Below are 22494 nucleotides of genomic sequence, written 5' to 3'. Positions count from 1 at the left end.
TGCGCTACCACGCCCTGCTAATTTTGTATTTTTTTAGTAGAGACAGAGTTTCTCCATGTTGGTCAGGCTGGTCTCAAACTCCTAACCTCAGGTGATTTATCTGCCTTGGCCTCCCAAAGTGCTGGGATTACAGGAGAGAGCCACCGTGCCCGGCCACATTTAATCTTTACATTACTGAACTATTTGAAGTATTGAGAGGTAGCAACCAATGCAAAATTCTGTGCCCTGCAAAATTTGCTTAAAAAAGGAGAAATAAAGACTATGAAACAAATAAAAATTGAGAGAATTTTTTGCCACATCTGCCTTGCAAGAAATGTTAGAAGAAATTCTTCAGAGAGAAGGAAAATTATATCTGTCAGAGACTTGAATCTACATAAAGAAAGGAAGAGTATCAGTGAATAAAATAAGTGAGGGTAAAATACAAACTTTCATAATTTATTTTTGACCTAACATATCAGTTTGTTCAAAATAATAATAGCACAAAATAATAACAACAGTGCATTCCATTATGTATGCCGTATGTATATATATGCTTATGTATGTTTGTGTATAAGTGACCCAAATGACAGGCCAGGCGCGGTGGCTCATGCCTGTAATCGTAGCACTTTGGGAGGCCAAGGCGGGCAGATCGCTTGAGCCTAGGAATTTGGTACCAGCCTGGGCAACATGGGGAAACCCCATCTCTACAAAAAGTAGAAGAATTAGCTGAGCGTGGTGGTGGACGCCTATAGTCCTAGCTACTTGGGAGGCTGAGATAGGCAGATCACCTGAGTCTGGGAGATTGAGGCTGCAGTGAGCCATGATTGTGCCACTATACTACAGCCTGGGTGACAGAGTCAGACCCTGTCTCAAAAAAAATAGAATAGAATAAGTGACACAAATGGCAGCAATGGTACACGGAATGAGAGGGAAGAATTAGTAATATTTTGTTATAAGTTGCTTGTGCTACCCATGAAGTGGTATACTGTTATTTCAAAGCAGACTTTGTTGTAAATGTGTGTTGCAAACTCTAGGGCATCCACTAAAAAACTAATTTTAAAAGTAGAATTCACATGCTAAGAAAGGAGAGAAAATAGAATCATATAAAATACTCAAAACCACAAAAGGCAGAAAAAGTGTAGAAGACAAAAATGGGGCCAGGCGCAGTGGCTCACACCTGTAATCCCAACACTTTGGGAGGCCAAGGCAGGTAGATCACCTGAGGTCAGGAGTTCGAGACCAGCCTTGCCAACATGGTGAACTCCCGTCTCTACTAAAAATACAAAAGTTAGCAGGAGAATCACTTGAAACCAGGAGGCAGAGGTTGCAGTAAGCCGAGATAATGCCACTGCACTCCAACCTGGGGAACAGAGTGAGATTCGGTCTCAAAACAATAACAACAACAAAACAAAAACACAAAACAAAAAAATGGAATAAAGAACAAAGGCAATAAAAAAACAGCAGCAAATATGGTAGCTATTAATCCAACTATATCAATAATCACCATAAATGTCAATGCCACAGTGAACTTAAAAAAACAAGATTGAGGCCAGGTGTGGTGGCTCACGCCTGTAATCCCAGCACTTTGGGAGGCCAAGGCTGCGTGGATCACGAGGTCAGGAGATCGAGACCATCCTGGCTAACACAGTGAAACCCCGTCTCTACTAAAAATCAAAAAATTAGCTGGGCGTGGTGGTGGGCACCTGTAGTCCCAGCTACTCAGCAGGCTGAGGCAGGAGAATCACTTTAACCTGGGAGGCGGAGGTTGTAGTGAGCCAAGATCGCGCCACTGCACTCCAGCCTGGGTGACAGAGTGAGACTCCATCTCAAAAAACAAAAAACAAAACAAAACAAAAAACAAACCAAGATTGAACTATATATTGTCTGCAAGAAATTCACTTTAACTATAAAGACACTATATGTGTCTTTACATTTAAACAGATTAGCAATAAAGAGATAGAGAAAGATATGCTATGTTAACACTAATAAAAAGAAAGCAGAAGTAGCCACATTAATTTCAGACATAGCAGACTTCAGAACAGGGAAAGTTATCAGGATGAAGAGGGGGATTACATAATGATAAAGGGGCCAATATTCAAAGAAGACATAACACACCAGGCACAATGGTGCACGCCTGTAATCCCAGCACATTGAGAGGCTGAGGCAGGTGGATTGCTTCAGCCTAGAAGTTCAAGACCAGCCTGGACAACATGGTGAAACCCCATCTCTACAGGCACATGCCTGTAGTCCCAGCTGTTCAGGAGGGTGAAGTGGGAGGATCACTTGAGTCGAGGAGGCAGAGGTTGCAGTGAGCCAAGATTGCCCCAAAAAAAGTTGATGGGGGGGAGCATAACTGATAAAACTGCAAGGAAAAATAGACAAATTCACTATTACAGTTGGAGACTTCAACACCCCTGTATCAGAAATGGGCAGATCAGCCTGGGCAACATAGCAAGACCATATCTCTACAAAAAAAGCAAAAAATTAGCTGAGCATGGTGGTGTGCACTTGTAGTCCTAGCCTCTCAGGAGGCTGAGGCAGGAGGATTGCTTGAGTTTAGGAGTTGGAGGCTGCAGTCTGCTGTGGTTATACCACTGCACTCCAGTCTTGGCAACAGAGTGAGACTCTGTCTCTCAAAAATAAAAATAAAATAAATTTTTAATTAAAAAATAAAAATCAAGTAATGTAATCCATTACATCAATAGGCTAAGGAAGAAAAATCACATGTTCATGTCAATAGATACAGAAAAAGCATTTGGCAAAAGCGACACCCATTCATGATAAAAACTTTCAGCAAACTAGAAATAGAGGGGAACTTCCTCAACTCGATAAAGAACAGCTACAAAAAACCTACAGCTAACATCATAATTAATGGTGAGAAACTAGTTTTTCCACTAAGATTAGGAAAAAGGCAATGATGTTCCCTCTTACCACTATTTTCAACATTGTATTGGAAGTGCTGCCTAATGCAATAAGACAAGAAAAAGAAATATAATGTAAACAGATTGGGAAGGAATAAATAAAATTGTCTTTGCTTGCAGATGGTATGATTGTCTGTGTAGAAAATTCAAAAGAATCAACAAAATCTCCCAGAACTAATAAGTTATTATAGCATGGTTGCAAGATACAAAGTTAAATACTTTAATTGTATATGTCAGCAATGAACAAGTGGAATTTAAAATTAAAAACACATTACCATTTACATTAATCCCCCAAAATGAAATAATTAGGAATAAATCTAAAAATATGAAGAAAAATACAAAACATTGATGAAAGGTATCAAAAAAGAACTATATCAATGGAGAGATATTCCATGTTCATGGATAAGAAGACTCGATATTGTCAAGATGTCAGTTCTCCCAACTTGATCGATAAATTTGATATAGTCCCAGTCAAAATCCCAGTAAGTTATTTTGTGGGTATCAACAACCTGATTCTAAAGTTTATATGAAGAGGCAAAAGATACAGAATAACAAACTGAATATTGAAAAAGAAGAACAAGATCAGAGGACTGACACTACCTGACTTTAAGACTTAATAAAGCTACAGTAATCAAGGCAGTGTGGTATTGGTGAAAGAATAGATAAATAGATCAGTGGAACAGAATAGACAGCCCAGAAGTAGACCCACCCAAATAGGGCCACACAATGTTTGACAAAGGAGCAAAGGCAATGCAATGAAGCAAAGGTAGTCTTTTCAACAAATGGTGCTGGAACTGGAACTACTGGACATCCACATGAGAAAAAATCCATCTAGACATATAGACCTTACATCCTTCACAATAATAAACTCAAAATGGATTATGGACTTAAACATAAAACACAAAACTACAAAACTCCTATAAGGTAACATAGGAGAAAATTTGGATGAGAATGAGTATGATTATGACTTTTTATTTTAATTTGATTGATTGAGACTGTGTCTTGCTTTGTCGCCCAGGCTGGAGTGCAGTGGCATGAACTCAGCTCACTGCAACCTCCATCTCCTGGGTTCAAGTGATTCTCCTGCCTCAGCCTCCCGAGTAGCTGGGATTACAGGCACACGCCAACATGCCTGGCTAATTTTTGTAGTTTTTTAGTAGAGACGGGGTTTCACCATGTTGGCCACACTGGTCTCGAACTCCTGACCTTGAGTGATCCATCTGCCTCGGCCTCTGAAAGTGCTGGGATTACAGGCATGAGCCACCACATCTGGCTGTTTATGACTTTTTAGATAACAACACCAAAGGCATTATCCATGAAAGAAACAGTTGATAAGCTGGACTTCACTAAAGTTTCAAACTTCTGCCCTGCAAACGACAATGTTAAGAGAAGGAGAAGGCTGGGTGCAGTGGCTCATACCTATAACCCTAACACTTTGGGAGACCAAGGTGGGAGGACCGTTTGACGCTAGGTGTTTGAGACCAGCCTGGGCAATGTAGCAAGAACTTGTCTCTACAAAAAAATTTTAAAATATTAGCTGGGCTTAGTGGCATCTCTGTCTATTTCCCAGTTTTCAAATGGAGATAATAATAGTACTTACACCTCACAAGCTTGTTGTAAGGACTCCAGGAGCTTGTGCTACAGGACTGTGGATCAGTCCTGCAGATAGTTCTGCTTCCTAGAGGCAGGCTGACAGACATATGACTTTTCCAACCATGATGGAATCTTGTTTTGCTGTTCTAGGTGTTTCTAACTGGGGAGGCTATGCCCTGGCCTGCGCGCTCTACATCCTGTACTCATGTGCCATCCACAGTCAGTACCTGAGGAAAGCAGTGGGACCCTCCAGGGTGCCTGGAGATCAGGCCTGGACGCAGGCCCTCCCATCGGTCATTAAGGTAACAAACCCCAGCCAGCCGCTCGCCTGGAAGCAGCTTCTACCCTGGATGAGCAGCAGGCCTGAGGTCCCAAGCCATAAGCCAAGGGCTGGCACCCTGCTGCCCCTCAAAAGCCAGAGGCAGAGCCAGCCTTGAAGCAAAGGTCTCCTGGATTGTGTGCCCTTTAAGCTACTCGCGGTCCTGAATCGTGTGGCAGGCCTGATCCAAGTGACCATTTTCCTTCTAGTTTGACTTTCGGTGAGTTGCTTAGTTTCTCTGAGCCTCATTTTCTTCATCTGTAAAATGGGGGCAGTCAGCATTGTTGTTGGAGAAACCGAATGCCTCACCCATGGTGGGTACTTCATACTGGTAGTGGTGGGTAGGTGTCCTGTCAGCCCCCTCCAAGGAATTCACCACCCAGCGAGGCCACTAAAACCTCCATAGTGAGTCAATCAGCCATACTAAGGAAAGTGCTAAGCGGGACAGACAAGGTGGGAAGAGAATCCTGTGGGCTGGAGGCTGCAAGGAATAAACCAGGTAGAAGGAGAGGAATCCCAGGGGGGGAGGAATGTGGGGAGCAGGGGCTTGGGAGATGAAGACAGGCTTAGTGATGGTTTTGGGGAGACAGCTCTTGAGGTGGAAAGCAGGAGGTAGTGGGTGAGACAAAAGTAGAAGAGGGCTTCAGACCCCAGGGCCCACAAGGAGGAGGTCCATGAGTCCCTGAAGCTGTTTGCACAGTTGTTCCTGTATATGTGTTTTTCTGGGCAAGACTCTGTGGTTTCATCAGATTCTTCAAGTAGTCTGGGGCCATTAAGAATCCCCGGTCCAGCTGGGTGTGGTGACTCATGCCTATAATCTCAGCACTTTGGGAGGCCAAGGCAGGAGGATCACCTGAGTCCAGGAGTTTGAGACCAGCCTGAACAACATGATGAGACCTCGTCTCTAGAAAAAAAATTTAAAAATTAGCTGGGCCTGGTGGCATGCACCTGTGGTCCCAGCTACCTGGGAGGCTGAAGTGGGAGGATCACTTGAGCCCAGGAATCCAAGGCTGCAGTGAACTATGTTCACTTCACTGCACTCCAGCCTTGGAGACAGAGGGAGACCCTGTCTCAAAAAAAAAAAAAAGAATCCCTGGGAAGGGACAGATCGTATTAGCTGGACCCAAGGACACTGTGACTTTCTCCCTGAGGACTCTCCCTGAGAGGCAGCAGCAGGTGGCTTTTGTCTGAGCTCCTCTGACTGCAGAGCCTATGCTCTGAAGTGTTGTTTGCAGTTCTAGGTACGTTCTGTAGCCCAGTGAAGAGGAAGGGCATCAACGTGTGCCCGTCTAACTTATGTGAACTCACACATGCATATGGGGAAAATGCAAAAGAGGTGGCCAGCGCCCAGGCGCCCAAGCCTGAGCAGCGAGGTGGCGGCGGGACTGGCCCTTCCTTCCTTGGGCCTCGATTTCCATGGCCCTCTTAGAGCAAGCTCCGCCCCAACACCAATTCCAGGCTCTCACCCGCCTCCTCTGGGGCTCCTTAAGGAGATGGGACCTGCCCCTCCTGGAGGAGAACCTGGTGGACCACACTTGTGGGACATTCACAATGCCTCAGTCCTTAATGGGACACCTACTTGGGGAATCTTCCCAGGTAATTTGGACCTTGGGAAAACAGGGCCAAAGCTCTGACTTTACATCTGAATCCTGGGTCAGATGTGACTTCATCTGTGAGCAGACAGCAGCCTGAGGGATTAGAGGTGGGTGTCGAAGGTTGTGGAAGAGGGCGTGGAAGGTCTGGGGAGATGGGAAGGCAAATCCAAGAGGCAGGAGGTTCCGGAGCATTGAGCCTGCAGAAGAGCCCGAGATTGGGTGAGCGGTTGCTACAAGTCCCCTGCCAGTGGGCAGGCCCTATAGCCTCCCAACGTCTGCAACCAGACGTCTGCATTGCTGCCTTTTTTCTTTTTCTTTCTTTTTTTTTTGAGACAGAATTTTGCTCTTGTTACCCAGGCTGGAGTACAGTGGCACGATCTCAGCTCAGTGCAGCCTCCACCCTCCAAGTTCAAGCAACTCTCCTGCCTTAGCCTCTCGAGTAGCTGGGATTACAGGTGCCTGCCACCATGCCCAGCTAATTTTTTTTGTATTTTTAGTAGAGATAGGATTTCACCAAGTTGGCGAGGCTGGTCTTGAACTCCTGACCTCAGGTGATCCACCTGCCTCAGCCTCCCAAAGTGCTGGGATTCCAGGCGTGAGCCACCACGCCTGGCCTCTTTTCTGTCTTTCTTTTCTGTTGTCTTGCATCCTGTCTCTTCCCTTTTTTCCTTCTGTCTGTCTCTCCCTCTCTGTTTCTCTGTGTCTTTCTCCTTCCTGCCCCTGGCCTCTGTTTCTCTCCAGCACCTGCCTGGATTGGTGGTGTCATTCCCATTTTACAGATGAGGGAGCTGGGGCTCTGAGAAACTGGTGGCTTGCCTGAGGCCATCCAGCTGAGAGGCAGAGCTGGGATCCGAGTCTAGGTCTCTGTGACTCCATTCTCTGGGCTTTTCCCAATACCACTGAGAAGTGTCCCAGTTCCTGGTAGTGCCAGGGAAGAGGGATGGGGGAGGGGGAGCTCAAGCAGCTGTGGTGACATTTTCAGAGGGAAATGGTCTGCCCTAGAGGGGCTCAGAGGGCCTTTTGTGCTTGCTTTATACTTCCTGGATCTGAACTGGAAAAAAACACGCAAGGGCTGCTTCACACATGATTCCTGATTCACTCAGACACAAAAGAACAAACCCAGCCAAACAAATCCACACAGCCCAACACACAGATGGAAACTTTTCCTTCTGCATTTCTACCCAGTCCTTCATAAATCAATTAATAATGTACCACTCTTATAAAGAACATAAAATGGGGATTTTTTTTTTTTTTTTTTTGAGATGGAGTTTCACTCTGTTGCCCAGGCTGGAGTGCAGTGGAGCAATCTTGGCTCACTGCAACCTCTGCCTCCCAGGTTTGAGCGATTCTCCTGCTTCAGCCTCCCAAGTAGCTGGAATTACAGGTGCACACCACCACACCTGGCTAATTTTTGCATTTTTAGTGGTGACAGGGTTTCACCATGTTGGCCAGGCTGGTCTTGAACTCCTGACTTCAAGTGATCCGCCTGCCTCAGCCTCCCAAAGTGCTGGGTATACAGGCGTGAGCCACCACGCCTGGCCTAAAATGGGGATTTTTTAAAAGCAAAAGTACAAATACATGTTTGTCGAGCCCCTCCCTTGGGCCAGGCTCAGGCTTGCTCTAGGGGACAATGAGGAGTGTCCCTGGATGGGGGACTCAGGGTCCACTGGGGAGACTACACATGACAGACAATTTCAGGAGCCAAGATGGAATGTGCACAGTAAGCTTTGGTGGGAGGCCGGGCATGGTGGCTCTCACCTGTATTCCCAGAACTTTGGGAGGCTGAGGCGGGCAGATCACTTGAGGCCAGGAGTTCGAGACCAGCCTGGCCAATATGGTGAAACCCCATCTCTACTGAAAATACAAAAATTAGCCAGGCGTGGTGGCAGGTGCCTGTAGTCCCAGCTATTCGAGAGGCTGAAACATGAGAATCACTTGAACTTGGGAGGTGGAGGTTGCAGTGAGCCATGATGATGCCACTGCACTCCAGCCTGGGTGACAGAGTGAGACTGTGTCTCAAAAAAAAAAAAAAAAAAAAATTTAAAAAAGCTTCTGTGGGAGCACAGAAAACAGTGCTTAGCTCAGTGAGTTCAGCGAAGGCTGTCTGGAGGAGGTGGCACTGGCACTGAGCTGTCTTGAGGAGTGAGTAGGATATAAGTAGCCAGGTATGGAAGGGTGGAAAAGGCCTTCTAGGCCGCAGAACCCACATAAGCAAAGGTACAGGGACATGAAACTGTACAGTGTGCAGAGGAAATAACTAGAATTGTCACACTAGAGTTCTGCGGGTCACTACATGGAGGTCCTTGAGTCATCCAGAGATGCTGGGCAGAGCTGTGGCCTGAGCTAGTGGCAAAGCTTTATTGGTTGGGGCAGAGAAATGTCCCACAGCTCTGCTCAGTGAGTTGCATTTGGGGACAGGGGTTCTTAAGGATCTCACTATGAGTGTGGTAGAAGTGGGCACTATGCCAAGGAGGCCAGGTAAGGTGGACACCACTACCCGGGCACACCCTGCCCACTCTGGCCCTTGGCCCAGGGGCACCTTAAAGTGAGGGAGAGGCCCTTGGGTTGTACTTGAGGGCAAGCATTCCTCAGACGTCATCAAGGGCCAAGAGCCAGTTGATGACATTTTACAGGGGTACCTGCAAGGTCTGATAAGGAGGGCTTGGAGCTAAGGCGCTGGAGAACTTGGTCTTTCTGAGCTTGGGGGCCAAGGTGCTGCAGTTCGGCAGGGTGACAGAGCTCTGGGCAGGGGGTGGGTCCCTGGGAGGGACTGAAGGCCTCCAAGGATGAGGCCTCAGGAAGCCCCCTCATGGGGCCATCTTCCCCTCAGCCTGATGGAGGCCTCAGACAGCAGCCAGCCAGGCCAGCTCTGCCTGGATGCTGGTCTGGGTTAGGGCCACTCTCTTCTCTGTAATTCTGTAGTTTGTGGACTTCTCTGTTTCCTAGGACCAAGTCCTTTGTGAAAACGTCCGGCCTGCCTTGGGTGAGTGAAGTGGGTGGTTAGGAAGGTCACAGGCCCTGGCCGGCTGCCTGGTTCAAGTCCTGGCTCCACCCACTTCAGCCTTGAGCAAGTCTCCAACCTCAGCATTCCTCAGTTTCCTCGAGTAGGATCATAACAGATCTACTTTTTGGGTGATTGGAAGATGAAATGAGTTCCTTTGTGTAAAGCACCTGGCATAGTGTCTGGCATGGATTAATAGCAAGTGTTCAATGAATGCCAACCATCGTCATCATCATCATCATCCTTCTTAGCATGACAAGGTCCTTTCTTTACTTTCAGTCAGGCTGGGGCAGGTGTCAGGGTGTCCCTGAGCCAGGCTTGATGGTGGCAGCAGGTGGCCTATGCCAAGGAGAGCTCCCACAGCCAGAGCAGAAGGAGATAAAGGCCAAGACAGAGCTGGGGCCTCCAGATGCCATGTGGTGTCATGTGGGACTGTCTGTCTTTCCCCGTGTGGCCAGGAGGCAGATGGAGCCATTTCTCCCGCTGCCACACTCCCCAGCCCGGTCCAGGCAGCCAGCTCTCCCCTGCCTATTGCAAGATGAGACCATGATTATACCAGCCCCATCTTGCTCCACGGGAAGCCTCAGCACCACGTTCCTGCCTGCCTCGTCATTGCCTGTGCCAGAGCCCAGGGCCAAGGGAGTGCCTTGCCTCACATCCCGGCCCATTTCATGCCAGCCCTTTACAAGAGATCACAAAGAAGAGGCACTCCCTGGGAGGGGTGAGCCAATGCCAGGAAGCTGATGCCTGGGCAGGAAAGAGGCTAAGGAGACGTGGGGCTCGTGGTATAAACAAACACCAGGAAAGGTTTCCTGGACTTCCCCCACCTCAACCCAGTACTTGGGGAAGAGGAACACAGCAGCTGGGCCTGTTTTGCATCACTGCCTTGAAGTGGAGGCTGGAGGGAGCTGCCTGAGGGCTCTGGCCAGGCTCCCAGCCCCTCTGTGCTCCATCTCTGCTCCAGGGCAGGTACTGAGCACCCATGGTGAGCATGGATGTGCAATATTCCATCAGCCCAGGGCATAGCAGCCAGGTGGGTTGGGGAAACAGAAGAGGACCCTGTTATTCACATGCCCAGTGGTAGGTAGGGAGTGAGGGGCCAAAGAGTGAGAGCTCTTGGAGGAACAAATAATGACTTATTTGTCCCTACTTCAGAGCCTGGCCCAGGGAAGGCACTCAGGAAATGTTGGATGGAGAGATGATGGATGCATGGATGGATGGATGGATGGATGGATGGATGGATGGATGGATGGGTGGATGGAGGGATTGATAGATAATGGATGGATGCATGGATGGATAGATGATGGATGTATGGGTGGATGGAGTGATGCATGGATAATAGATGGATGGATGCATGAATGGATGGATGATGGATCGATGTTTGGGTAGGTGGGTGGATGGAGGGATGGAGGGATGGATGGATAATAGATGGATGCATAGATGGATGCATGCATGGATGGATGGATAGATGGGTGAGCAGATGGAAGGATGAATGCTTTGATGGATGGGTGATGCAGAGAGGCAGGAACAGCCTGGGGCCTCATTCTGGGCTCCCATTCTCTTTCAGCACTTTCATTCACCCTACTATTCTTTATAACTTATTTTTGTTAAAGTATAATTAACATACAATAAAGTGTGTACACCTTAAATGTACAGTTGGATGAATTTTTACATAAGTATACACCCTTGCAACCACCACCAAGATTAAGACACAAAACAGTTCCAACTTCCCAGAAGGCACCCCACTTTGAGTGGCATCATCACCTCCCATAAATATCCGCCCACCATGCTCCCAGTGTGACTTAATAGCAAGCACCCATACGCTCAGCCTCTACACACTCAGCATCCATACACTTAGCCATCCTGGGGCCTCTGTCCCCATCCAAGCCCTGTCTACTCTCCCTCACTTGGGTCCTCCATTCCTCCTCTCCTGCCCTGTTGTCTCAGCCTGGACTGGTGCAGTGGCCTTCAGGCGCCCTGCCCTCCAGCTGCTCCCCGGTGATTCTCCTCCACCACTGTTACCACCTCTGCCTCTTAGAAGATGGCATGGTCATTCCGTGATTCTTGGAAATTTGCAGGGAATAGCTGTTGGCCCAGCTGGTCCCTGTGTCTCTTGGAGGCTGGGTGCCAGTCAGCTCCAAACCTGTTGGCTGATCGCGTGCACCCTGAGGAACCCACAGCCCTTCCTGGGGCCCAGAAGGATGAGAATGGTGAGGGAAACACTGTGCTATGAGGAAATGGCCCCAGGAGTCCCAGAAACATTCCCCCATAAAGAGAGGATATGACCAGTGGAGAAGAGAAGCGAGAGGAAGAAGCCCAAACAAAGGGCGGGAAATGCCATTCTGGGTGGGTAGCTCCTGAGAAGGAGCTGTTGGACAAAGGACACATGTGAAAGTGGAAATGATTTAGGGCCTCCCTCCCACAGAGGAACATCCTTCTTGGCCCCCAGGGCAGAACAGAAATGCAGGCTCTCAGGCCAGCTGTGAAGAGACAGTTTGCAGTTAACATTTGCCAATGCTTTCTCTATTATTTAGAAAAAGTTACCAGTGAGTGACCCTCCAGGGCTCTCAGCTGGCTCATTTTTATTCTTTCATCACCTCTGATCCTAGTTGCCCCTTGTCGTAGCTCAAGCTGCTATTTAAAAAAAAAAAAAAAACTATAGACTAGGTGGCTTGAACAATAGAAATTTAGTTATCACAGTTCTAGAGGTTGGGAAGTTCAACATCAAGGTACCAGTGGTTTTGATTCACTGGTGGGGACTCTCTTCCTGGCTTACAGATGGCCGCTTTCTTGCTGAGTCCACCTGTGGTGGAGAGAGCGAGAGCTCTTGTTTCTCTTTTTCTTATAAGAGCACTTATCACATCATGAGGCCTCACTCTCATGACCTCATCTCAATCTTATTACCTCCCAAAGACCCCACTTTCAAATTCCAACAATTGAGGATTAGGTTCAACATACAAAATTTGAGGGTACATATTGAGTCCATAACACCCCTCCTCCAGAAAATGTTCCCTGAGCCATGCCAATAAGCTGGGTTGGGTGCCCCTGCTCTGTGCTGTGACATCCTGTACTATGACTACCTGATTACTCATCTAGACTGTGAACCCCATGGGGTTCAGGAACCATGTCACATTCACCACTGTATCCCTGGTTCAGGGCCTGACACATACATAGCAGGTGTTCAATAAACCTTTGATCAATGGTGGGATGAATGAGCAAATGCCTGAGCAGGGAGAGAGCGTTCTTATAGCTGCCCTAATGTCCGATTCTAGATTCCTTAGGTCCCCTCCTCTCACCTCCTGCCTTTGTTTGTGGAGGAGGAAGAAGACAGGGAGAAGGAAGAGGAGGAGGAGGAAGAAGAAGAAGAGGGAAGGATGTGTTTGAGTTGCTTTATGCCTTCACTTAAGACTCACTGTCCTTAGGGGAACCTGAGCTGTTCACTAGGGACAGACAGATTAGTGGCTTAGGCAAGTGGTTCTTTGGGATTTTATTTTTGGAAGGAGCGGGGATGGAGGAGGATCAAACCACTTTTTTTTTTTTTAACCAGCAGGAGAGCAAAGGGAGAAAGCTCTAGGCTAAAGGCCAGAAGACCTAGCCCTGCCAATAAAATCAACCTCATTTTGTGAACACCTGTTGTGTGCCAAGGACCCTGCTAAGTGCTTTGCTTGTACTTAATCCTCAGAACAACCCTCTAAAAGAGGCATGATGAGTACTTTTATCATCACCCTCCCCATTTTACAGATAAGCACACTGAGGCACAGAACAGTTAAAATTCCTACCAAGAAAGACTCAAGTCAGATCTGTCTGATCCCCAAACCACTCTGCCTGCTAGGCCCTGGGCTGCGACTTCAGGATGCTGGCTTGTATTCTCTGTGGCTCCGCTATACCTAGATGCTCCCACTCCCACAGTCACCCTGGTCATTTCTAGAAGGCAACAGCAGCAGGATTTGGCACATGCCCCACATTAGGCTAACAGAGGTCTCAGGAGAAATGGGGGCCTTTGGCACAAAGACTATTGGCAGATAATCCAGGGCTGGGAGGAACTGATTGGCAGGAAGTAGCCTGCACTGCACCTGCAGGAGGAGTGAATCTTCAGTGTTCGTTAAGGAAATGCAGGCTGGCCGGGCACAGTGATGTGCACCTATAGTCCCAGCTAGTCAGGAGGTTGAGACAGAAGAATCACTTGAGGCCAGGAGTTCAATACCAGTCTGGGCAACATAGCAAGACCCCATCTCTAAAAACGGACAATCAAACTAAGAAACTATGTTTCCATTGAAGCATATTATTTAGTTACATAACAGTAACTACCAAAAGAAGCAGCCCAAACTACTCCTGTGATTGTTTCTGGGGAGTAGATTTGGGGGCCAATGAGCTGTGATGGAGGACATTGTTATTTTTCATGACTTTTCCAATGGTATTAGTATTTTAAACCAAAATTTTACTTTTTTAAAAAGCAAGTATGTCAAGGCAAAGGATCCTTCTCACTTCTAAATGTGTATAAAAGAAATTTCTTTTTCTTCCCCCTTCACTCCTTCTACTTCTGCCCCATTTTTTTCCAGGAAGAAAAAATGCTGGGCATCTTGGTGCAGCACAAAGTCCGGAGTGGCGTCTCGGGCATCATGGGCATGGAGGTGGATGGGCTGCCCTTCCACAACACCCACGCCGAAATGATCCAGAAGCTGGTGGACATCACCACGGCGCAGGTGTAACCATCCATGTTCCGTGTGAGCAGAGTCCCTACCAATGGGCAGGTCTGCATCTGGGGAGAATGCAGCTGTTTGTGGTGACAATCCTGCTAGTAAACACTGGTCTTCAGTGAGTAACGAACACTCGCCTGGCCTGGGAAACTGCATGCCCACTTTCTGGGAGGGGTTAGTGCAGGTGCCGTGGACAAAGGACAACATTTCTCTGGGGCTTTTTAACTTTTATTCCTAAGACTCTAAAGGCATTGATTTCAACCCTCCTTCACACTGGCTTCTTCAGGCAACCCACGTGGTCTCCTGTGAGAATCTCGACAGTTACTTATCGGGACACTTGTGAACAATTAACTGCCAGGCAGAGCATGAGAACAAACATTCCCAGGCCATGTAGGATAGGATACTCCAGACTCCAGTCATCCTCCCTCATCCGTGGTTTCTGTTACTCATGGTTTCAGTTACTCATGGCCAAGTGCAGACCGAAAATACTAAGTGAAAAATTTCAGAAATAAACAACTCCTAAGTTTTAAATTGTGTACTGTTCTGAACATCGTGATGAAATCTCACACCATCCTGTTCTGAACATCGTGATGAAATCTCACACCATCCTGCTCAATCCTACCTGGGACATGAATCCTCCCTTTGTCCAGGGTACCCGTGCTGTCTACACCACCCGCCTGCTACTCACTCAGCAGGTGATCAGGTCGACTTGTCATGGTATTACAGTGCTTATATTCAAGTCCTCCTTATTTGACTTGGTAATGTCCTAAAGTGCAAAAGCAGGGATGCTGGCAATTTGGATATGCCAAAGAGAGGCCATAAAGGGCTTCTTTTAAGTGAAAAGGTGAAAGGTTTTGTTTGTTTGTTTGTTTGTTTTTGCAGTTGCAAGATTTAACAGAGTGAAATAGAGTGAAAACAGAGCTCCCAGGCCGGGCGCGGTGGCTCAAGCCTGTAATCCCAGCACTTTGGGAGGCCGAGGCGGGCGGATCACGAGGTCAGGAGATCGAGACCATCCTGGCTAACACAGTGAAACCCCATCTCTACTAAAAATACAAAAAATTAGCCGGACGTGTTGGCGGGCGCCTGTAGTCCCAGCTACTCGGGAGGCTGAGGCAGGAGAATGGCATGAACCCGGGAGGCGGAGCTTGCAGTGAGCCGAGATCGCACCACTGCACTCCCGCCTGGGAGACAGAGCAAGACGCCGTCTCCAAAAAAAAAAAAAAAAAAAAAAAAAAGAAAACAGAGCTCCCATACAAAGGGAGGGGACCCAAAGAGGGTAGCCGTTGCTGGCTCAAATGCCTGGGTTTATATCCCGATCATTGTCCTCCTGCTGTGCTCTCAGATGATTGGCTATTTCTTTACCTCCTGTTTTTGCCTAATTAGCATTTTAGTAAGCTGTCTGATTGGTCAGGTGTGAGCTAAGTTGCAAGCCCTGTGTTTAAGGGTGGACGTGGTCACCTTCCCAGCTAGGCTTAGGAATTCTTAGTTGGTCTAGGAAATCCAGCTAGTCCTGTCTCTCAGTCCCCCCTCTCAACAGGAAAACCCAAGTGCTGTTGGGGAGGTTGGCCAACGACCACTCTAACTGCTTCCTGCTGAATTGGGGCGCAGTAGGGATTGTGCAGTTGAGATTTCCTTGGGAGGGGTGCCTTCGATGTCATCAACATCGGAGCATGGGCTAGCAGGCCGGTCCAGGGGTCCATGGTAGATCTTAGTCATGAACTGCATCTGGGGCTCCATTTGAAGAACGATTTGTAGTTTTACAGCTTTGATTCTGGAAGAGACAAACTTAACAAGGAGGTTAAAGATACAGGGATTGAAATGTATGGCCTGCAGTGCAGGGGATTATTTCTTTGGCACACTTCACAGGCCTTGACTATCTGCTTGATAGTTTTGAAAAGGCCTGGTCTAGTAAATAATAATTTGGCCGTCTGATGGGTGCTATTAATGCCTAAGAGAAAGATATGGTGAAGGGTTTTAAGTAATTTCCATTGGTTAGCTGCAGGCATAAATATTTTTCCTTCTTCAGTGGCTAGCCATCCTGAGGGGGGGAAACTATGTCCTTGTGAGGTTCCCCATTCTATTTCTTCTTCTGAGTACTGGGGCTTGGTTTCCCGCAGGGGATTACCCTATACTAGGGGTCCTTCTATAAGCATTTCTAATGGAGGGTCCTGCCTTGTGGCTCTTTTGGCTTCAATATCCACTTGGTGGTTCCTTTCTATTTCCCTTTCCTTTTCTTTCTGGTGACCCTGGCAGTGTAAGACTGCCACCTCTTTAGGTTTCTGTACAGCCAATAATAATCTCCTAATGGCTTCCTGATGTTTGATAGGTGTTCCCTCGGAAGTTACGAATTCCCTTTCTCTCCATATTGCTGCATGGGCATGGAGGACTAGGTAAGCATACTGTATATATATTTACCCGAAAAGGTGAAAGTTCTTGACTTAATAAAGAACAAGTTCATATATTGAGGCTACTAAGATCTATGGTAAGAATGAATTTTCTATCCATGAAATTGAGAAGGAGGCCGGGCATGGTGGCTCACGCCTATAAGTATTCCCAGCACTTTGGGAGGCCGAGGCGGGCAGATCACTTGAGCTCAGGAGTTTAAGACTGCCCTGGGCAACATGGTAAAACCCCGTCTCTACCAAAAATAGAAAAAATTAGCCGGGTGTGGTGGTGGGCATCTGTAATCCTAGCTACTCGGGACACTGAGGCGGGAGAATCACTTGAAACCCGGAGGTGGAGGTTGCACTAAGCCAAGATCATGCCACTGCACTCCAGCCTGGGTGACAGAGTAAGACTCTGTCTAAAAAAAAAAAAAAAAAAAGGCCGGGCACAGTGGCTCATGCCTGTAATCCCAGCACTTCGGGAGGCTGAGGCGGGCAGATCAGTTGAGCTCAGGAGTTTGAGACTGGCCTGGACAACATGGCAAAACTGCATCTCTACCAAAAATAGAAAAAATTAGCCGGGCATGGTGGTGGGCATCTATAATCCAGCTACTTGGGAGACTGAGGTGAGAGAATCGCTTGAAACTGGGAGATGGAGGTTGCAGTAAGCCGAGATTGCACCACTGCACTCCAGCCTGGGTGACAGAGTGAGTCTCTGTCTCAAAACAAAAAAGAAAAAAAAAAAGAATTGAGAAGGAAAAAGAAATATGTGCTAGTTTTGTTGTCAAACCTCAAGCTGCAAAAGTTCTGGCCACAATGTGTGGTAAGTGATTAGTTAAGATGGAAAAGGCATTACATGTATGGGTGGAAGACATGAACAGAAACATGTTCCAACTGACAGCAGTCGAGTTCAGTACTATCCACTGGGATTCCGTGCGGATGAGGGGGTACTATTATAATTAGGGCATAGTCAAGCAGCCATGCATGGTGGCTTACACCTGTGATCTCAACACTTTGGGAGGCCAAGGCAGGAGGATCCCTTGAGCCCAGAAGTTTGAGACCAGCTTGGACAGCATAGTGAAATCCCATCTCTACAAAAAAAGTTTTTAAAATTTGCCAGGCATGGTGGTATGCTCCGGTAGTTCCAGCTACTCATGGGGCTAAGGTGGGAGGATCACTGGAGCCTGGGAGTTCGAGGCTGCAGTGAGCTGTGATCACACCACTGCACTCCAGTATGGGTGACAGAGCAAGACCTTGTCTCAAAAAAGGAAAAAAAGAAAATGATAAAATGTACAAATGTGGAATAGATATTTACAAAGTTCTTGGATTTTACAGAAGATTTACTCCTACCACTACCAAAATATTTATACCTTTGAAATGCTTTTTTTCCAAACAGCATTTTGTTTACTAAGGCAAAAGAACAGCATTTTATTTACTAAGCAAAACAACAGCATTTTGTTTACTAAGGCAAAAGGTCCTTTGAAGAGCCTAACATTTATCACCATTGCTGCCCCACACCTCACCCCTAACACTATTCCACCTCCTGTCTGTCTGCTCCCCTGCACCCCCTGAGCCCGGACCCTTGCATAGGAGGGCAGCCTCACCCTGTGGGTGGGTCAGGCCCGTCCAGTGCTCAGGCGGCTCAGAGTCCTCCTGAACAACTCCAGTCACTTGCCCTTATCTCTTTCACAAGCTCCCACTGCACAGTGCCCAACAACATTAGAAACTGAATGGGACTGACCATGTCCCATTACACTCTTACAATATCCTGTGCTGGTTGCACTGCTGAGTGACGGCTGACTCACCCGGATCAGGGGGGTCCAGCTTCGCAACCATGGCCCCAAATGCTTGTTGAACCTGCTTAGTTTTCATTCATTTCCTTAAACAGGTCTAGTTTCATTCTTTAAGGAGCAACAGTTGTGAGAATAGAACACAGAGGGTAGAAATGAACCCCGCATTGTACACACAGCAGTTAAGCATGAGGATGTAGCACAGTGGTTCTGGGACTGACTTCAGTTCTCCCTATGCAGGGGCATGATGCAGCCCTGGGCAGAAGTGGCTGGGGCTGGGGCTCTCCAGGTCTCCCTTTGTCATTCTAGGGGAGTTCTCATCGGCAGGGGCTGTGCTTGTGCTGGTGCGGCAGCAGGGCTGACACCTCTGACATCCTGAGAACTCAGCCACATGGGGATCTGCGGCATCTCACGGCTCAGTTAAGCCACCTCAGCTCTGCAGCCTCCCTGGCCACCTGTCCTCCAATTAGGATTTTTGTCCCTGATTTGGAACTGCAGAGTTCCATGTAGCGAGGGCCTCTGATTGAGAGTGTACCCTGACGTTTCTGCAATCTTGATAGCTAGAAGAGAGAAGCCCTCACTCTGGTAGGCCTGCCAGCATGCTTCTGACTCATGTTTTGGGGCAAGACACAAACGGGCCTTTAGTTTTGCAGTAGTAACAGCAGGATTCTCTTCTGGCATGGAGGAGTCTGAGGCATAACCATGTAATGAGTTATCTTTACTGTGGGCAGAAATTCATGGGGAGAGGATTTCAGTTGTTTGGGAAGAGGCTGACACCAGGTTGAGCCCAGAGAAAGCTGAGAATAAGGGTCCTAGACTCAGTGACACATCCAAACCCATGACCCCGCTACAGGGAGAGGCAGGCCTGTGGTCCCACATCAGGGGCTCGGGTGCAAAGGAGAAGACCCCTTAGGAGGGCCCAGCCCAAGGACCACAGGAGCTCTGCGTTCCAGGATCCAGTTTTGACGCTTGTCCATTCCACTGTGGGATTCCTGCTCATACCTTTAGTAAAGTTTTGCTCAGCTTTGCTCTTTTGTCCTAGCCTTGACTGTGCTTTGAGGAAGCACCGTATCCATGGGGTGGCCATGGTGAGTGTGGCTGCCACCTGGAGAAGCTGGTTACAGGGGGATAGGAGATGACATGCAGGGAATGATGGGGTGGCTTAAGGTGAGATACGGGCCTGGTGCCAACCAGAATGGATTTGTGGGACATAGGAGCATCGCTGGGCATTTCCAAGAACACTGAGGGGAGGTAATCCTGGTGAACAGTGCATAGGATGCTCCATGGATAACAAGGGCAGGCTGGAGACCTTGGCACCTTGAGGGAAGAATGAGCCACACAGACCCTGCAGGAGGTGGATCAAAGACAAGTGAGCCAGCTAAGCAGGTCAAGGCTCCTTAGTCCCCTGGAGGTCCTCTGGCCCCTCCGTCACTCAGCAGGGAAAGGCATTCCTCTGAGGTTGTTCCTTGACCCTCATTGCACGGGCTCTGCTGACCACCAGCCCCGACTTTGTCCAGCCCACTGCATTCTGCTACATCCTGCCCACTCCATGTGGCTTCCACTGGCTGCACAATGAGGTCTAACTCTTAGATTAAAAAAAAACACTGCCTCTAGGCAGGGTGGAGAGGATGTGGCTTACCAGCAATTCACATAAACTCAATGTGTGTCAGCAATAAGATTTCTCACCAGAAGTAAAGAAACAGAGAGGAAAATGGGCCTGTTCTCCATGGGGCGGGTCAGACAGACTTGGTCTCACTTCACATTCCAGGCATCACATTTGAGGAAGTGGATTTTGTTTAGATGAAGGTACAGAGGGGTGGGCACCTAAAACTTCTTAAGTTTAGGGCTGGATGTGGTGGCTTATGCCTGTAATCCCAGGGAGGCCAAGGCAGTTGGATCACTTGAGGCCAGGAGTTTGAGACCAGCCTGGCCAACATGGCGAAACCCTCTTCTCTACTAAAAATACAAAAATTAGCTGGCTGTGGTGGCACACGCCTGTAATCCCAGCTACTTGGGAGGCTGAGGCAGGAGAATTGGTTGAACTTGAGAAGCAGAGGTTGCAATGAGCCAAGACTGTGCCTCTGCACTCCAGCCTGGGTGACAGAGCAAGGCTCTGTCTCAAAACAAAACAAAAAACCTGTTAAGTTGAGGTGGCTTGAAGAGCTGCCTGTCAGAGACTGGCCAGATGCTCACCAATTCTGCCTCTTTTTCTTGCATCCATAGGAAAACTACCTTTCCCAGCCTCCCTTGCAGTTAGGTTGAGGCCACATGACTGGGATCTGACCAATGGAATGTAAGTAGCAGGGATATCTGCCATTTCCACACTTGGCCGAAAACCCCTGTGTGATTCTCTTTTTGCTGCATCCCCTTACCTATGTGGGTGAAAAGGGAAGATCCCAAGATAATGGACTCTGGTGATGGGAGGATCCTGAATCACTGCCATCACTTTGGGAAAGACTTGCCAGAAAGCAGCCTCTCATTGGACTTTGCATGAAGTTTTCTGCCCAACCCTGAAATTAGTCGTCTTGGGTAGTAGTGAGTTGTCATTGGTGGTGTTTGTAGACAGACTGGACTATCATTTTTGGGGAATGCAGAGGGGAGACTTCATGGAGAGGGAACTGAATATTATGACCTCTCTGGTATATGCCAGCACTAATATCTAATGTGTAATTTAGCAGTATTCTTCTGAAAGCTGTTGAATTAAAGCAAATGGGATTGAAATCCCAACATTTCCCCCAGAGCACTGGGCACCATTATAACCTCAGGATTAATGCCATCTGTCTTAGTCCATTTTCTATGGCTACAAGAGAATACCATGGACTAGGTTATTTATAAAGAACAGACATTTCTTTGGCTTATGGTTCTAGAGACTGGGAAGTCCAAGAGCATGGTGCCAGCATCTGGCAGTGGTCATCTCCTGGCAGAAAGCAGAAAGGCAAGCAAGTTCTGAAGAGAGAAAAAAGGGGGCTGAACTCCCCCAATAACAAACTCTCTCCCACCATAACAGCATTAACCCATGACCTAATACCTCTTAAAGGTCCCACCTCTTTGCATAGTTACAATGGCAATGAAATTTTACATGAGTTTTGGAGGGGACATTCAAATCATAGTATCAGAGACCACTGCCTTGCCAGATGAATTCCAGGGATGGAGGCGTCAGGATCACCAGCTACAAGAAGTGGCTTTTTCAGAAAAGCAATGAGCCAAGAGGGTCAGAGTTTGGCTCTCTTTTGGTTGGACCAGCCAGAGGAACGCAGCAGATGGGGATGTATTTCGTGCTGAAAATTTCTCCCACTCTTGTCTGGCCAGCCAACCCACAGACCAGTGTGTGTAACAGGAAGATGAGCCCTGTGTGTAAACAGGAAGATGAGCCCTCATCTGACTAAACAACTCTAGTGAATAAGAAGTAAATCCCAATGGCTTCTGTCACCTTCCAAACCAGATGGACTTTTTCTTCCACCCATCCTCTCAGGAGAGAAAGGAGTCATAATCCCCAATATTATCCTTACTTAATCTGTTTAGAAGAAGGATCTACTCTTCTGGAACACTCCAGGACTCTAGGAGCCTGACCCAGAGAGGGATTAAGTGACCAAGATCAAATTTACATTTTAATATGATGCAGTTAATCCTCAGTGATAAACGTGGCATATGCCACTGTTGAGAAGATGCTCCAGCCTAAAGAGGTGGGTCAGCAAATGTGGGCTTCTCCAAACAAAGCCCCATCACCAAGGGCAGCCCCACAGAGATGAATGCAACAGGCCCTTCTGCTTTGGGTATCTTCTCTAGTGAGGACGGGGTGGTCTGATGGAGCCCTCCCTCACTGTGGGGAGCAGCTACCCAGCAGGTACAAGGGGTCATGTGGCCAAGGACAGAGTGGGTGATACTCTTCAAACCGCATGACTGGGCTCTGTCCTCAAAAGGGAGTTGGCCAAGTTAAACCACAGAGCGAATTTGCAACACCACACTGAAGAGCTGGGTGGCACTTTATGAATCTCAAGTGGTGGGAGAAAAGGCTCTACTTCACTCGAGGGCTGTGTCCTTCTTGACCATTTGCTGGGTAATCAAGTGCAAATCCCCTAATAGCTCTGCTTGAGTTTGCCCTGAGAAGATCAACCTCTGCCCTTTCCTGACTCCTTTGGTACTTCAAGGGCCCTCTAGACCCCCTGGTGTTGAAGACTCCCTACCCCATAAGGACTGCAGCATACTCCCAAGGTG

The 22494-nt window shown here is 47.8% G+C and overlaps 1 protein-coding gene across 19 annotated transcripts in view; it reads left to right on the top strand.

The window, feature by feature from the left end:
- The window catches only part of DGLUCY (D-glutamate cyclase), a 158313-nt gene extending 143677 nt beyond the window's left edge, over nucleotides 1-14636 (top strand). For all 19 annotated transcript variants that reach the window (XM_063644017.1, XM_063644026.1, XM_063644013.1 and 16 more), the window contains 2 exons: nucleotides 4644-4795; nucleotides 13968-14636. In XM_063644017.1, the coding sequence (XP_063500087.1) occupies nucleotides 4644-4795; nucleotides 13968-14117 (302 nt within the window). In that variant the 3' untranslated portion in view covers nucleotides 14118-14636. The remainder of the gene's footprint in view (nucleotides 1-4643; nucleotides 4796-13967) is intronic.
- Nucleotides 14637-22494: the final 7858 nt, after the last annotated feature.

This window comes from Symphalangus syndactylus, chromosome 8, assembly GCF_028878055.3.
Source record: "Symphalangus syndactylus isolate Jambi chromosome 8, NHGRI_mSymSyn1-v2.1_pri, whole genome shotgun sequence".
Lineage (NCBI taxonomy): Eukaryota > Metazoa > Chordata > Mammalia > Primates > Hylobatidae > Symphalangus > Symphalangus syndactylus.
This window is presented reverse-complemented; position numbering and strand designations above follow the sequence as displayed.